The sequence below is a fragment of the Gossypium hirsutum genome, chromosome A03 (assembly GCF_007990345.1).
Source record: "Gossypium hirsutum isolate 1008001.06 chromosome A03, Gossypium_hirsutum_v2.1, whole genome shotgun sequence".
Taxonomy (NCBI): Eukaryota; Viridiplantae; Streptophyta; class Magnoliopsida; order Malvales; family Malvaceae; genus Gossypium; species Gossypium hirsutum.
In genome coordinates, this window is record NC_053426.1 from 110479331 (window position 1) to 110494749 (window position 15419).

At 30.8% G+C, this 15419-nt stretch overlaps 2 protein-coding genes across 2 annotated transcripts; both read left to right on the forward strand.

Annotated features, from left to right (window-relative positions):
- Positions 1-5088: 5088 nt before the first annotated feature.
- On the forward strand, positions 5089-6708 carry LOC107886935 (cysteine-rich and transmembrane domain-containing protein WIH2). The gene is made up of 3 exons (XM_016811041.2): positions 5089-5414; positions 5583-5751; positions 6488-6708. The coding sequence occupies exons 1-3, from the start codon at positions 5363-5365 to the stop codon at positions 6531-6533; spliced, it is 267 nt and encodes an 88-aa protein (XP_016666530.1). The 5' UTR covers positions 5089-5362; the 3' UTR covers positions 6534-6708.
- Positions 6709-10016: 3308 nt separating this feature from the next.
- Positions 10017-13874, forward strand: LOC107886936 (telomere repeat-binding factor 1). The gene is made up of 7 exons (XM_041101990.1): positions 10017-10275; positions 10730-10922; positions 11032-11249; positions 11336-11420; positions 12139-12222; positions 12822-13172; positions 13373-13874. Exons 2-7 carry the CDS (start codon positions 10773-10775, stop codon positions 13385-13387), a joined length of 903 nt encoding a protein of 300 aa, XP_040957924.1. The 5' UTR covers positions 10017-10275; positions 10730-10772; the 3' UTR covers positions 13388-13874.
- The last annotated feature ends 1545 nt before the right edge of the window (positions 13875-15419 follow it).

The window sequence follows — 15419 nt, forward strand, 5'->3', positions numbered from 1 at the left end:
GAATTATGAGTAATTTTAAATATTGTATCACAAAAAATAATTATAATCAAAATTTATAATGAGATTGCTCAAAAAAATTAGACAAATTATTCATTGTATATTAATTTAAAAAGTAAATTGATTATTTCTGTTAAAAATTTTCGTTCATTTTTACTATTAAAAACTGGTTTGGATGACAAAATAACTAGACATGGCATGTCACGTGTACTTCATATTGATGTATATGGACTAGTTTTTAACAGTGGAAATAGATGGATTTTTTAATAGAATGACCAACTTGCTCTTTGATCTAACGTCCATAGATTAATTTGTCAATTTATTTTGTAAATGAGACAATATGCAATATGATTCCTAATACAAGAGTTTTCATGATACTTTTACCTTATTTAATGCAATGTTAGTGAAAAGAAAAAAAAATCACAAATAAAGAATAAATAGATATATCGAGGGTGTAAATGAGACACTGCTACTTGCAAGCTATTCAAGTTCAACTCGAAAAAAATTGAATTCAATTCGATAATTATCAAGCCAAATTTGAGTTTAGTAACACTTGATTCGAACGGCTTATAAGCTTTATTGAGTTTTTCATATTTTTATATGATTAAATTACGTTATTGCTATTAACATATATTATTAATCTTAAGCTTAATTATTGAGAGGAGCTCAAGCTTGAGTACAAAAATTGGCAAATAAAAACTTGAATAACTCGATTATATCTAGAACTAAACTCAAACTTAAAAATAGATATTTGATAGTTCAGTATCCAACTTTGAATGTCGAGTCAAGCACTCAAACTTGACTCAGCTCAATAATACCCCTAAACATATGCCATAATTTTAATTTTATACGTAATAATAACCTGCAAATGGAAAGGAAAAGCAAATCAAGATATGAAAACACACAAATTTTCTAATTCAAGCAAATCTGGCGTTGAAAAAATAGCTGTTAGGCAAATGCTGATATACACAAATTCCAATTTGGGAACACAAGAATGACACAAATAGAAAGGACCAAAAGACAAAATAAACCCAAACCAAAATATTTGCATTTTAGAACTAGACGACAATAAAATAAAAGGTTGAAGTCTTTTTGAGAATGCAAAAATTACATTTTAGTGCGTTCATACACATTTCCCATATTTTCTTACTTGACGCTAGGGTTATCTCCATAACGTGTAATGAAATAGATATCCATTCCCAACCTAATTCACAATTTTATTTAGATGTTGACATGCATGCCAATGATTATAAAAACTGGAGATTGTGGATTCAAAAGTGTTTTTTTTATCTCAATTTAGTAAATTATATAAAAAAATATTTTGAATGAGGATTTGTTTCAATCAAAAGATTTTAATAATTTTAAGATTTTGGGTTTGAGTCTAATTATTAGTGTTAAGATTGTGTGACCCGAATCTCATCACTTGTTGAAGAAAAAATAGTGACAAAATAATGAGATTTGTGGGAGCGAAAGGCCAAGGGCCGTAATTAAGCACAAAACTAGACTAGAGTTGCGAGGCGGTACAAACCATACAACGCAAGTTGAATCCATATAGAATTGTTATTCTATTTGACTTTGATTAGAATAGGGTTTTTCAACATTTAAATAGATGTAGTGGAGACTCCTCTTATATTATTCGTTTTTTAACATTAGTGAATTTCTCTTCCTCTGCTCGTGATTTTTTCCCGAAAGGGTTTCCACGTAAAATCTATATATTTTTTTATTGCTTTGCGATAATTCTACCACCATTATCGATGTTTATTATAACAGTTAGAATCAGAATAAAAAATGATTGGTTTAAGTGGTTCAATCGGTACCGTAAAATTGAAAAAAAATTGAAACGACAAAAAATATCGAACTAGATAAAAATGATTAAAAAATATTTGAACTGAATTTAAATTAGTTTAAATATTGATATTTGTTGTTATGATTTATAAAATGAATGTGTATATTTTTATTATTATTTACTTGTGATTTTTTTCCTAATTTTTTTTTTAATGTTTCTAAATTTTTTTAGAATTTGTTATTTCTATAATGGATGAGCTAAAAAACGATAGTATGATCACTTCAAGCACAAATCTGATTCTAACAACATTGATTTCACATTGTTTGAATTATTTGTGCTCTTTATCCAATTTTACTCTGATATGAGGCTAAATGTACCATCTAATCATACTTTCTACATGTTGATTCTGAATATAGTTATTTAGATTGTATTATTTGTAATTGCAAATTTGATTGTAGGTGCATAATTGTGATATTTTGTATATAGATTTTTGTCCAAAGTTATTACAATATTCTAGATTATATTTTATTTAAATTTTGTAATGATTAATTTCCTTTCATAATTGTTATTTTCAATTAGTATTTGGAAATATTGTTTTTATTATTATATATATTGTTATGGATATAATGTTTTTTTTTGGTAAATAAAACAATATTAAGCTATTACAAAAGCAATCACGAAATCAAAAACTCATAACATACTTCTAAACTAGCTCCCGCACAGAATATGGGGTTCTACAAAACACCTGGATACCCGTGAAACCTGTAGCAGCATGCTTGGCCATGAAATCCGCAACTACATTATGAGCTCTAGGAAATGATGGATATGAATCCTCCAATTCCTTTGTATCAACTCATGAATAACCCACAGTTCCATAAAATGACTATCAATAGCTTCTCTAACTAAAATTATTTCCACTAAAAAGACATTATCACATTTAAGTTCAACCAGACCACATCCCTTATCTCGATACAAGAGTGACCATGATTCTCAAAACTAAGACATAAAATAATTCAAATTTCAAAACATTAGGTTAATATAAAACAAATGAAATTAATTTGGAAGGCATGGGTTGGTCCCAATTTCCCAAATATATATTTTATAGAAATTAAGATTACTTGAGTAAGCAAATTTGCTTTTTCTTTTTTAATTAGAAATCATGATGGGTGATGTTATTGGACTACAATAATGATAATTATTTTAATAAAAAAACAAAGAACATTGGTTAAATCACAAATAAACTTTTTAGTACATGTAAGACTTGTTAGGTGAAAGTTAGATTATTTTATTTTGAGTAAAAAATTTAGATTATGAAAGTTAATTAATAAAATATTACGAGTTGAATTCAGTTTGATTGAATTTTTAAAATTTTTAAATTCGTTCATTATAATTTAATTCGATTGGATACAGTGTGATGCGTTTAACTAACTTTTTTATCTCATGCTATAGTCTTGTTATAGTATTTAATCTCATTGACACCGTTATTTTTGTACTAACTGTAGATAAACGCACCATCCATCCAAACCTACCATAAGTTAAATATGATACCATAAACCAATTGAGTCTTAACTTGTTTGACATCGATTACTATTATCGGTGTAGATATTGTATCAAAAAAATACCATAAATAAAACTAATATAAACAAACACAATTCAGATATAACATGAAATTATTAAAATTTATACAACCAAAAAAAATCATTAATGATCAAATATAATATATTAATGGAATTGCCAATTGAGTCTTAGCTCAGTTAGGATAAGTATTATTGTTAGTGTAAGAGGATAGAAGTTCGAGTGTACTGAAGCGTATTCTCCTCTTATTTAAGAGTTAAGGAGGACTAAAAATATAATATATTTTTTTAAATTATATTGCGTTTAAGGAAAAAAAGAGGCGAGCTTTGTCATGTTTATCTTTACGCGCATTGGACACGGAATATTGGATTAATTTGTAAAGCTGAGTGACAAATTTTATATTATTATATAATTATATTTTTCATTTATTATATTACAGAATGGGCTTTAATATCCATCAACAACCACATGCTGTCGCAGCACTTTGAACTTTATAAGCTGAATTTCAAAATGGGGGAAGCCTACCAAAGTATTTATCATCTTAGTCTATAAACTGAAATAATTAACAGAATGATTGTTGAACATTAATTTCAATGATTTCTTTTTTTCTTTTCTTTTTTTTATAAACAATGATTCTTGTTAACTCATGTTTTATTAGTTTTTTTTTTAAAAGTATAGAATCATAATTTCAAGTATAAGCTAAAATATATACAATTATTAAATTGTATATTCGTGTGATGTATAAACTAATTATGTGTTATGAAATTAGTTAAAAATAAATTTTAAGTTTCTTTTTAATTTATAAAAATAATTTTTTAATACAATGCTTAAATTACTCGTAATCTTTACATTTATAAATCAGGGGATTATATGATACCAACGAACTAAAACTCAATTAGCTGTAAAATGTGGTATGGAGAAATAAATTTTTTAAAAGATTTTACAAAATATATTTAATTTAGTCTTGTTGTTGAGCATTAATTTCAATTTCTTGTTTTTTATAGAAAAATTATTTTTATTTTTATTTTTTTGATACAGTGTCTAGAATTACCCATAATATTCATTTTATCTTTTAAATAGGAGGAAAAAAACGCGTTTCAATGCATTCAAACTCAAGTCTTCCTACATCGATAAAAATATCAATCCCAACCAAACAATACTCAATCGACAAAAGAAAAAATTATTGTTAACTATATTTTTTCTTTTCGGTACAAGAAGAAGGAATGAACCATAACTACACTAAGCGAGGTCAAGTCATTCCAAAGCAGTCATCGTGCAGTAATTGAAGCACTTTATCCAGCGGTTGCATGAAAATATATCTACCTAATAGTCTTGAGAACAGTATTGAAGCCAAACCATCAACAACCCTATTGACCTCTCTGGAGATATTTGCAATCCTAATACCATCTAAAGAAGTTGGAGTAGATTCTTGATGGCTTGACTTACTGCAGAATGTTGCTGATCCACTTTAGTTACTTGAATTACTTAGATTGCTTCAATATTATCCATCTCAAGGATTACTAGTTCAAGCCCAAAATTCGAGGCTAATTGGAGACCTTGTTAACTAATGTTTAATTAGTAATTTTTTTTAACTACAGAAACATTAATTTCATTTAAGTATACCATCATAATTGCAAGTTAAAATATATACAATTAATAAATTATTTCTTTTCACTAATTATTTCTGATAATAGCACTACACGCTAAAAAACTTAGCAGATACTCCCCATCTTGTAATTCCCGCCAAAGAGTAAAAGACAATCCTTCCCAACTTTAACAAGAGAGAAAAAAAAAATAGAATTGTTAAACAAATTGTTCTTTTGAAAATATCCAGTATATAATAATATTCACTTTGCCTTATCCCTCCACAGTTCACACAGAGCCTTCTCTCTTCCAAAAAATTTTCCCCAGGGAGTGAAAAGGAACAAAAAATCTTCTACTCAAGAAAAGAGAGAAAGATCTTCCTTAGCGAAACTATTTGCAGGAAAATCAAAAAGAACAGTGATGAGTTATTACAATCAACAACAGCCTCCAGTTGGTGTTCCTCCTACTCAAGGTCAAAACTTGGTTTTTTGCTTATTTTCTGAGATTTTTTTTGGCTTGTTTGTTTGTTTAGCATATAGATTTACATATTTGCCTTTTTTGTTTTGCATTGCGATCGAATAGATCCGGTCATCTAACGGATCTGATTTTCTTTTTTCTTTTTGGTGTTTGAAATTAATAGGTTATCCACCGGAAGGATATCCGAAGGATGCTTATCCACCACCGGGATATCCTCCACAAGGATATCCTCAAGGTTATCCTCCTCAAGGATATCCTCCTCCTTACGCCCCTCAATATCCTGCTCAGCCTCCTCCTCAGCAACAGCAAAGTACTGGTTTCTTAGAAGGCTGGTAAGTCACCTCTCCCTCATTCTCTGCACGACTTTAGGGTTTCCCTTGCATGTACGAGTATTTCTACCGTATATTGAATCGTAAGTCAGATCCACGAAATCTTTAACTTAATTCCACTCGGCGTCTGTTGTGAAAAAATCGTTTTCGTCAAAATCGCCGAGAAAAAATGGCATTCGGTCATATCTTTTCGCATGATCAGTCAGTTCTTCATATTTTCTGTCAATGTTCCGAAAATACCCCTAGACTTTTTTGGTCAGTCTCCGGCGTTCGATGCTGCAAGGGGTGTTTCGGTCATATAACTATTTTCACCTTTTTCTTTTTTCTTTCAAATTTCCTATAATTTCAAAGTTTTCGACAAAATTTGAGATTCAATCCTCTTATTTTTTTTTAATTTAAAAATCATTGTAAGTATTTCTCGTTAACATACTGATTAGAATGTATATACTATTTTGACTAAATCTCAAATTTTATAAAAGTAAAAAAATTAAGAGCAAATTTTAACCTAAATTAACAAAGTCAAACAAATTATGGATGTTAAAATCTATCAATTGCTTTCTAGAAACATAATGCTTTCAAAATCATTGAATGAAAAACAAAATCATGTGGAAACAGAACTCGAAAGAGAAATAGACAAAAGACAGTCTTTTGCCAAATTAATACCTGATGATTGAATTGATTGATTTGTATAGTTGTTTCCATTAATTGATTTATTTAATTAATTAAATTGCTTGTGCAGTTTGGCTGCTCTGTGCTGTTGTTGCCTGCTGGATGCTTGCTTTTGAGAATCCAACTATGCCAAATGCCTCAAATGTTGAAAAATCAAATGTTCTTACTGTCTCGCCTGCTTAATTTTTTTTGTTTATGTTCTTTAAATAATTAAATTGGACCTTTGTTTGGAATTAAACTAAACCTTTGTTATATTTTATATTAATTCCTAGTTCTTAGTTTTTATCTGTATATATATTTGTTCCAAGGTTAGCCAATTGGACAGTGATTGGTATCTTTTGCTCTGCCGAGTAAAGGAATATTTAAATTATTTATTTAATTATTAAATTTAATTAATTTAATTTTTATATTATTAAAAAAGTAAAATTTAAGTTTTGAAGAGTTCGAGTTAATGTTACGAAATGATTTTTAAAATGATTAAAATTTTATTTTTTTAAATAATTATTAATAATTTCAACCTAAAATAAATGCGAAATTTAAACTTAGAACATGAATTCTAAAATTTTAATTTTATCATTTTAATTAAATTTTTTTTTAAAATTCAATAATTTTTTTTTATAAATATAGATTTTCATACTTTTTTTGCAACGCATTGTGGTATGTTTTATAGTGTAGTATTAGCTTCTAAGGTCTTGGCTTAAACGATATCTCCAATTTTTAATTAAAAATAATTAAATGAAAATATAAAAAAATCATAATTAGTCGAAGCAACTCATACTCTTTCTTCAACCTATAAATAGAAAAATAATGAGTTTTAATGTACTCAAACTCACATATTCTTATATTGGCAACAAAGCTCACAAAACTCAATTGACACGAATTCTGTATTTTCTATTATATTATATTAATTAAATAATTAATTTTCGATACAATTGATTAGTGTAATTTTATTTTGATTGAACTCATTTTATTGCTATATAAAAAAATCAGATTACGTGAAAAATAGTTATCAACTTATTTACTTCATTGCTATTAATATAATTATATTACTTCATCTTAATTAATTTGAATTTTTAAAAATTATTTATTTCATAATTTTAATCGTATTAGTACAATATTTTATGTTCTTTTACATAATTTAGGAGAAAATTTAAAAATAATAATTTGATGTTTTATTTTAAAAAAATAATTTATTTTAAACAATGATAAGTAGATATTTACCTATTTATTTTATTTTAACAATTATTTATTGATTTTTTTTTTAGTTATCAAACACATATAGAGTTGTTATTAATAATTTTTCTAGTATTATTCTTGTGCGGCTGTGGAGTCCTTTAATCATGTGTTTCTCGATTGTCTGAAAACTAAGGTGGTATGGGAGTCGTCGGGAATGGCTCCTGGTACAGATTCGCTGCTTTATTTGATAAACTCTGTGCTGCAATGCATCGGTGATGTTACAACCGAGGGAATTCTTGCTTTTCTTTGGAGTATATGGCTTCATAGAAACATTTCTTTTTGGCGGAATGTTGAGGTCCAAGCTTCTTATTTTGTCTTTTATGCTGGATCGCGACACAATCGGCTTCTAGCAAGGTGCAAGTTGTTTCTGCGCCTACTTCGGCTGCTGTTCGTCGGTGGAAGCCTCAACCGACGGTAGGGGTCAAATGTAATACTGATGCGGTTGTATTGAGAGGTCGAACTTGTTGGGCAGTGTTGTGAGAGATGCTGCTGGTAGTGCCTTAGGCTGCATATCAGGTTATTTGAAGGCTGTTTTTTGAACCGAAAATTGCAGAGGCAATGGCTATGAAAGAAGCCTTATGTTGGCTGAAAGAGAAGCAATTTGATCACGTTATTATCGAGTCTGATTGTTTGGAATTAATCAATGCGCTGAATGATTGTGTTTCCTTGTGAGCAATGTTGATGAGAAATTTAGATACGCAGAGTTCGAAAATTTTTGTTGGTTTGAGAATTAAATTATAAAATTTTACGATAGTAAAAATTATAATATTATTATTTTAATAGTTTATATATTTATAATTTTTAAAAAATTTAATTAAATTTGTATTATATTTAGGAGGCTAAAATACAATTTCACTATTACTAATTTAAAATTTTATAAATTATAAAAAATTTAAATTGAAAATTTACCATTTTAAGGTGCCATGGCGCGCCCTTGGATCTCTTAATGGCAGAGTCACTAAGTATCGAGATAATCCCTATCAACTTAGAATAGGTCTGTTCTTTGAAAATTTAAGTCCAAGTGTTAATACTGTTTTTTTGTTAAATTGGTTGGTGTGACATTTAAAGAAAAACTCATTTGGTAACAATTTATTTAGAAAAATGATGTTGTAATGAACTTGGATTTAACAAAAATAATTTTAATAGTGTTAATAATTAAGCTTGAATTTAAAAATCTAAAAATTAAATTAATTAAATTCTTAAAAATAAAAATGCAACGACTAAATTCCAAACTTACAAAGAATATAAGGACTTATGACATGTTTTAACCAAAAGATTTTGTTTCCATTATTCAAAAAAGGTTAAAATATGTCATAGATTCTTATACTCTTCACCGATTTAGAATTTAGTCATTTTAGTTTTATTTCCCGGATTTAGTATATTTGCTTTTTAGATTTCAAAATTCAGGTCCAATTGTTAACGCTATTAGTTTTGTTGGTGTGACATCTTGAAATAAAAAAAAAATACTCATTTGGTGGCAATGTAACTAAAAAATTGACATTTATAATGAACCTGAGTTTAATAAAATAATTTTAACAGTGTTATTAGTTGGACCTAAATTTCAAAATTTGAAAAGTATAGGTACCAAATTCTATAAATAAAAGTACATAGACAAAATTATAAATTTGTAAGGAGTATAAGGACTCATGACATATTTTAACCTTCAAAAAACTTCAAAAAAGAAAAACTGTAAGATGTTTATGTAAATTGGAGATGGACCTAAGCGGAAGAGGTTGAAGTTGGGATTGAAGGCTCTATGTTGACCATTAAGAGCTCTAGAAGAAAACGATGAGCTATATAAATATTAGAATTTGTACTCCGAAACACTCTCCAACGAAAATAAAGAAATTAAGATATTTTAGATAAAATAACAACAAAGCGGAGATAAAAACAAAACTTCATTTGAATTGTTATTCACTCATTTGGTTTTGGTGCATGAGAATTAACTAATAACTCGTCTTTAACTGACAACATTAATAGGAAAATGTGTAAGCTTAGTAGTAGGTTAGTCCTAACCTACCATAATGGACGAAGCTAGAAACTTTTTTCAGTTCAGAGAACTTAAGCTAAGTTATAAACTTTTAAATGGATTAAAATGCAATTTTTCTAATATAATTTTTAAAGGGACTACAATGAAATTTCTCCATTTTCCCACTACCCTCGTCCCTACCTGCCATAAATTATGCAAAATTATTTATTATCTTGATTAGGAAAAAAAGGGTAATTTTTTCCCTTAATTTCTAAAAAGCTACTAAATCTTGTTACTCTTTGTTAGTAAAGGTCAAAATTCCGAAGCCGCCAAAGTCGTTGACACGTGTCAATAACATATTCATTTCAGGGATCACATCCTACTTCCACACGTGACACGAGTAAACCCTAATCTTATTTCAGAAACAAAAAGGGGGAAAAATAGAAACCCTAACAAATTTTTCCGCCAGAAAATCACAGCGTCCCATTGAATCGCCGTGAAATCTCCTGTAGCATAGCATCGCCATGGTAGAAAAAAATAATTGAATTTAATTTCTTCTTTAATTCTCTTTTTCTTTTCGGTCTTTTTAAGAAAAATAGCAGTTCTTCGCCTTCCGATCTCCGATTCAGTCACCCACAAAATTATATCATAAGGTAATTGTTCTTCTTTTCCCCCTCTTTGTCTGTGCGCATCTGGTAATTTCATTTTTTATATGTTAATCTGCGTTTTAATTTCGTTCGTGTTTTCGATTGTTTCAAATCTGCTTTTTAATTTTGCTTAATTGCCTTTCTGTCTGTATGCTATTCCTATTAATAATCTTTAGAAATCAGATGGGTGAAATTATGTCATTTTTTCGCTTTGTTAGTTGATAAAGGGGCATTTCTTTATTGAAATAGTTTTAATTTTATGATGATGGTCATTTCTTGGAATCATGTAGTATTGATTTGTTATTCACGTTATTCTCGATTAGGAATTAGCTAAATTTACCCAATTATAACAGAATATTGATGATAATTGTTTCAATATTAATTCCATGGAAGAATGATGCTTGAAATCTCTTTTTTCGTTGATTTTATCTGCTAATATTGAGGGAAATGACTTTTGCAGCTTCTTGAATTTGAAGGCTTTTTTCCCCTTTGTGTTCCTTTAAATGGGTGCTCCTAAGCAGAAATGGACACCTGAAGAAGAGGCAGCGCTAAAAGCTGGAGTCATCAAACATGGTGCTGGAAAATGGCGAACGATACTGAAAGACCCTGAATTTAGTGGCGTCTTGTATCTGCGTTCCAATGTAGATCTTAAGGTATGTTCCTTTGGCTTCTAATGTTGAATGGTTCAGTCCTTGTCTTGATGAAAAGTACCTATAGAGTTTTGTACTTGTTAATTCATGTTTTCTTTGTATCTTTGGGTAGGATAAATGGAGAAATATGAGTGTGATGGCCAATGGATGGGGTTCTCGAGACAAAGCTAGGCTAGCTGTGAAAAGGACATCTAGCTTTCCTAAACAGGAGGAGAGTGCGGTGGACCTCGCTGTAGCTCCAAGTGATGAGGAAATCGTGGATGTTAAGTCTGTCCCAGTTTCCAGTGCTACATTACAGATTCCATCTTCTACAAAGAGATCCATCGTCAGGTTAGACATTGTTCTTATTTTTGTTTGATTAATTTCATCTTGTATAATTTCACTCCTGACGTTGTTAATTCTTGTCACTGTTGTAGGTTAGATAACCTCATTATGGAAGCAATTACAACCTTGAAGGAGCCTGGTGGTTCAAACAAGACAAATATTGCTGCATATATAGAGGTAGTGTTTATATGCCAGTATTCATGTTTATAATTCCATTCTTTTTCCTATTTAAAGAAAATCTTGCATTTGAGGTCTTTAATAAACAGAGAACTTTGAAATGGCTCATGATTGGTCGATATACACCTTTTTAATTGAAGAAAATAGCTGCAAGGAAAGCCGTGTGACATAAATGTTTCTTTGTACAGTTTGAATTTGAAGGCATAAGAGAGTGACTACATAAGTCATGGCAGTCTGCTAAATGTTTTCCTTTGTTCAGGGTGTTGCTACCCTATTTATTTTCAAATAGATCCCTGACTATTCTGCTTAAGAAATTTGATGGAACTTAACATGCTAAAATAATAATTTTATCAATTTAATCTGCTTTCTTGGACTTAAAATGATATGATGTTCCATCTCATATTCTGGTGATGACAGCACCCACTATGTTTAGCTCATATGTTATCTGTTAGTTGTTTTCCTGTTGGCTTTAACATTTGTATGTTTCTTTTGATATGTCTTCAATTTAGAGGGTTTTTAAGTATAATTTACCTATTTTTTTCATCAATGTCATCTGCTTTAGATGTGATGCTCAGTCTCAAAATTTGGTGATGGCAGCAGCATTTAGCTCGTGTGTTTCCCATCAGTCTGTTGGCTTTAGCATTTTGATGTCCCTGTAAACATGTGTTAACTAAGAGTTTGTTGGCATAATTGACCGATTTCTTTTCTTATTCTGTAGGAGCAATACTGGGCACCTCCTGACTTTAAGAGGCTCTTGTCAGCGAAGTTAAAGTATTTAACAGCTTGTGGTAGACTGATAAAGGTAATTAGCATACCACATGGAAACATATTTGATGCTACTTTATTCTAAGTCATGAAGTTTGTTGTCTGAGAAATTAATAGATGTCTTGTTTCATGAATATATTATTTGCATATATTTTGATGCCAGTGGATGTATTCTCTGTTATAATTTTTGGAAACAGATAAGGATTTCGGAGTTGTAAGTTATATATTCATGATTATAGGGTTGTATTTGATCTTAAGTTCAACGATTGCTATGCATTTATGAGTAATGTGAACTAAGAAGGTGTTATAGTGAACAAGCTGATTGCACTGCACCCTTTGTGTAAAACACAAATGTTTGCAGTTTTTTTGTAAAAATTTGATCTAAGGACTGCTCTGTACATCTGTGTGTTTTTGGCATCATTAAGAATTCCTGGAACTAGTTAAATTGATAAATGTGAACTGAGAAGGCATTTCAGTGTATAGGCTGATTGCACTCCACTCTGTGTAACACATGCTTGCAGTTTCGTTGTAAAATTTTGGGAGGAATTCCTCTCTATGCTTCTTGATAGTCCTAATACCACCTTACCAAGTTTATGGTAGTTATTTAGTTGAAATCATCCTTGCTTTTATTTGCAGGTGAAACGCAGGTATAGGATTGCACCTGCTCTGTCATTTTCAGACAGGAGGAGGAATCATCCCATGCTATTTTCAGAGGGAAGGGAAAGGGTTTCTCCTCGATTTGATAGGGATGATTTGAAAATCATCACAAAATCTCAGATTGATTTAGAGTTAGCTAGGATGAGGAAGATGACACCACAAGAGGCTGCTGCAGCCGCTGCTCGAGCAGTTGCAGAAGCAGAAGCTGCAATAGCAGAAGCTGAAGAAGCAGCAAGAGAGGCAGAGGTTGCTGAAGCTGATGCAGAGGCAGCGCAAGCTTTTGCAGAAGCAGCAATGAAAACTCTAAAAGGAAGAAACAATCAGAAAGTGGTAAATTGCCATGTATTGTCATTATTTATTTTGCACACATGAACATATGCGCAGAGAAATACACCATGCAAGCTTATTTCTCTTTTATTCTACACCCGCCTTTAACTAATGTCGATTTTTATTTTAAATTTTTTTGCATATAGAACCTCTACACAGTATTTATGGGATTCCTTGTACAATATTGTTTGTGTAATACACAGATGGTTCGAGCTTGATTTGGCAAAACGAGCAAAGAGGTGTTGACGATTTTTGCAGCAGGCACCCAGTCATCATCCCTTTTGCAGCAGGCACCCAGTGATCGTCCCTATTTGTAGCAGGCACCCAGTGATCATCCTTATTATTTGTAGCCGTCCGGGGGAGAACAAAAAAAAGGGTTAGGGCCTTTTTGGTTGCATATGTATAGGATTCTTCCTTTTGCGAGGAAAAGTAGATTCCATTAACAACCTTGCTAATGTGGTTTCAAATGCAGGGGTTCTTGCTTTGTTTTTTGTTTTTTTGAGAATATTATGGGATTGCAGTTGATATTTATTCATTTTGAATAGCTCTGCGCTCAGGATGCTGGAAAACATAGAAACTAGACATGTAAATAGGGGGGATAGGAACTGTTTGTTTTGCATTTGAGATTTATCTGTTGTGTAGTTTTCTTCGTGTTCTGAAGCATTTTCATGCCATTCTCAATAGAAATGAATTCATTTTGCTGTAGTTTTTTGTGCCAATATCTTATATAGTTTTGTTTGCATCTTTGTGCTTAATTTTTTCTTTTTAGGAACTGCCATTTAGAAATAGATTTTGAAACAAAGGGAATATTGCTATGTTATGGGAATTTAACTCACTCAGTCACAGATCAGTTGAGCACATACATTATTTCGGTTGATATATTTTGGGTGGAAATTCAGTTTTATTTATAATGATTATGAAATGTAGGGAGAGTAATGCATTAATTGGTATTCATGATTTAATGGTTTTTTCAGTGGGTTTGCATTGCCATTTAAGATTATAGTTTTGTACATTACCCAATATCTAACAAGTGTTGGGTGAACTTTGATCGTCAACCTTAAAAAAAATTATTTAGATGATAGGCATATACATTATCAATTAATTAGATAATAACATATTTTGACTTTATGTATTTTTTTTTGAATTTTTTCACCGTTCATCCATCAAACTAAATTTATAATTTAATCAAATACTTATTTATTTATATATCTTGCACAATTAACTTAACCAATTAAATTAGTTAAAACGATAATTAAAACAGTGAGTATGAATTAGTGTAAACGATAAATTAGTTAAAATTTTTAATTTTATTAACTTAACCTGGTTGGAGATGGAACAAAGGATCCATGTTCACTCCTCACCATATGAATTGTTAAGGAACCTGGTCGAGGTATTGATAAACAGTGGCAGGCGATTTGGAAGATTAGGGAGTCATGAGGGTATTTCTTTTGGCTTATGGCTCATGTCAACCTGTTGAGGAATGCTAAAATATGGCGAAGATATATTACAACGGATCGCTGGTGTAGTCAATGTGAATCTAGGTTGGAGGATATAGATCATATTTTGTGAAGGTGCTTGTCAGCGGCGGGTCTTTGGAGCCGAGTTGTGAAGAATGACAGATTGAACGAGTTCTTAGGCCTTAATTTAGTTGATTGGATTCATGCCAATATAACTAGGCAGGAATGCTTTGTTTTGAATGATGACAATTGGGATGTGGTTTTCGGTTTGTTATGCTGGTGTCTATGGCTACAACGAAACCAGGTTTAATGAGAATTTCTCTGAGTGGGAAAGTACGCTGAACAGGCATGACGATTGAGTCCAGAATTCTGTGATGCTGTTCATAACACAGATGGGCCGGATAACAAAGAAAAGGAGATGATATGACAGTCAATTTGTTAGCAGCGTCCTAAATCAGGATGGACTGAAGTCAACACCGATGGTGCTTGAGAGGGGTTATGCAGTAGCTGGAGGCTCTATCCAAGATGAGAATGGTGTCTGACAATCTGGTTTTGCACGGAATACATAGGGATTTGTATTATTATTGAGGCTGAATTATGAGGTATATATAATGGATAGATGTTGGTAAGGAAGATGAAGGTGAGACGGGTGATCTTGGAAACGAACAGTTTAGCAGCTTTGGATTTTATCCTTATAGAGGCGAGGTGGATTATGATAGTGTTGTTGCTTGTGATTGGAAAATTGAGTTTAAGTGTGTGTTTCGTGAAGGGAATCTATAGCAGATTGACTAAC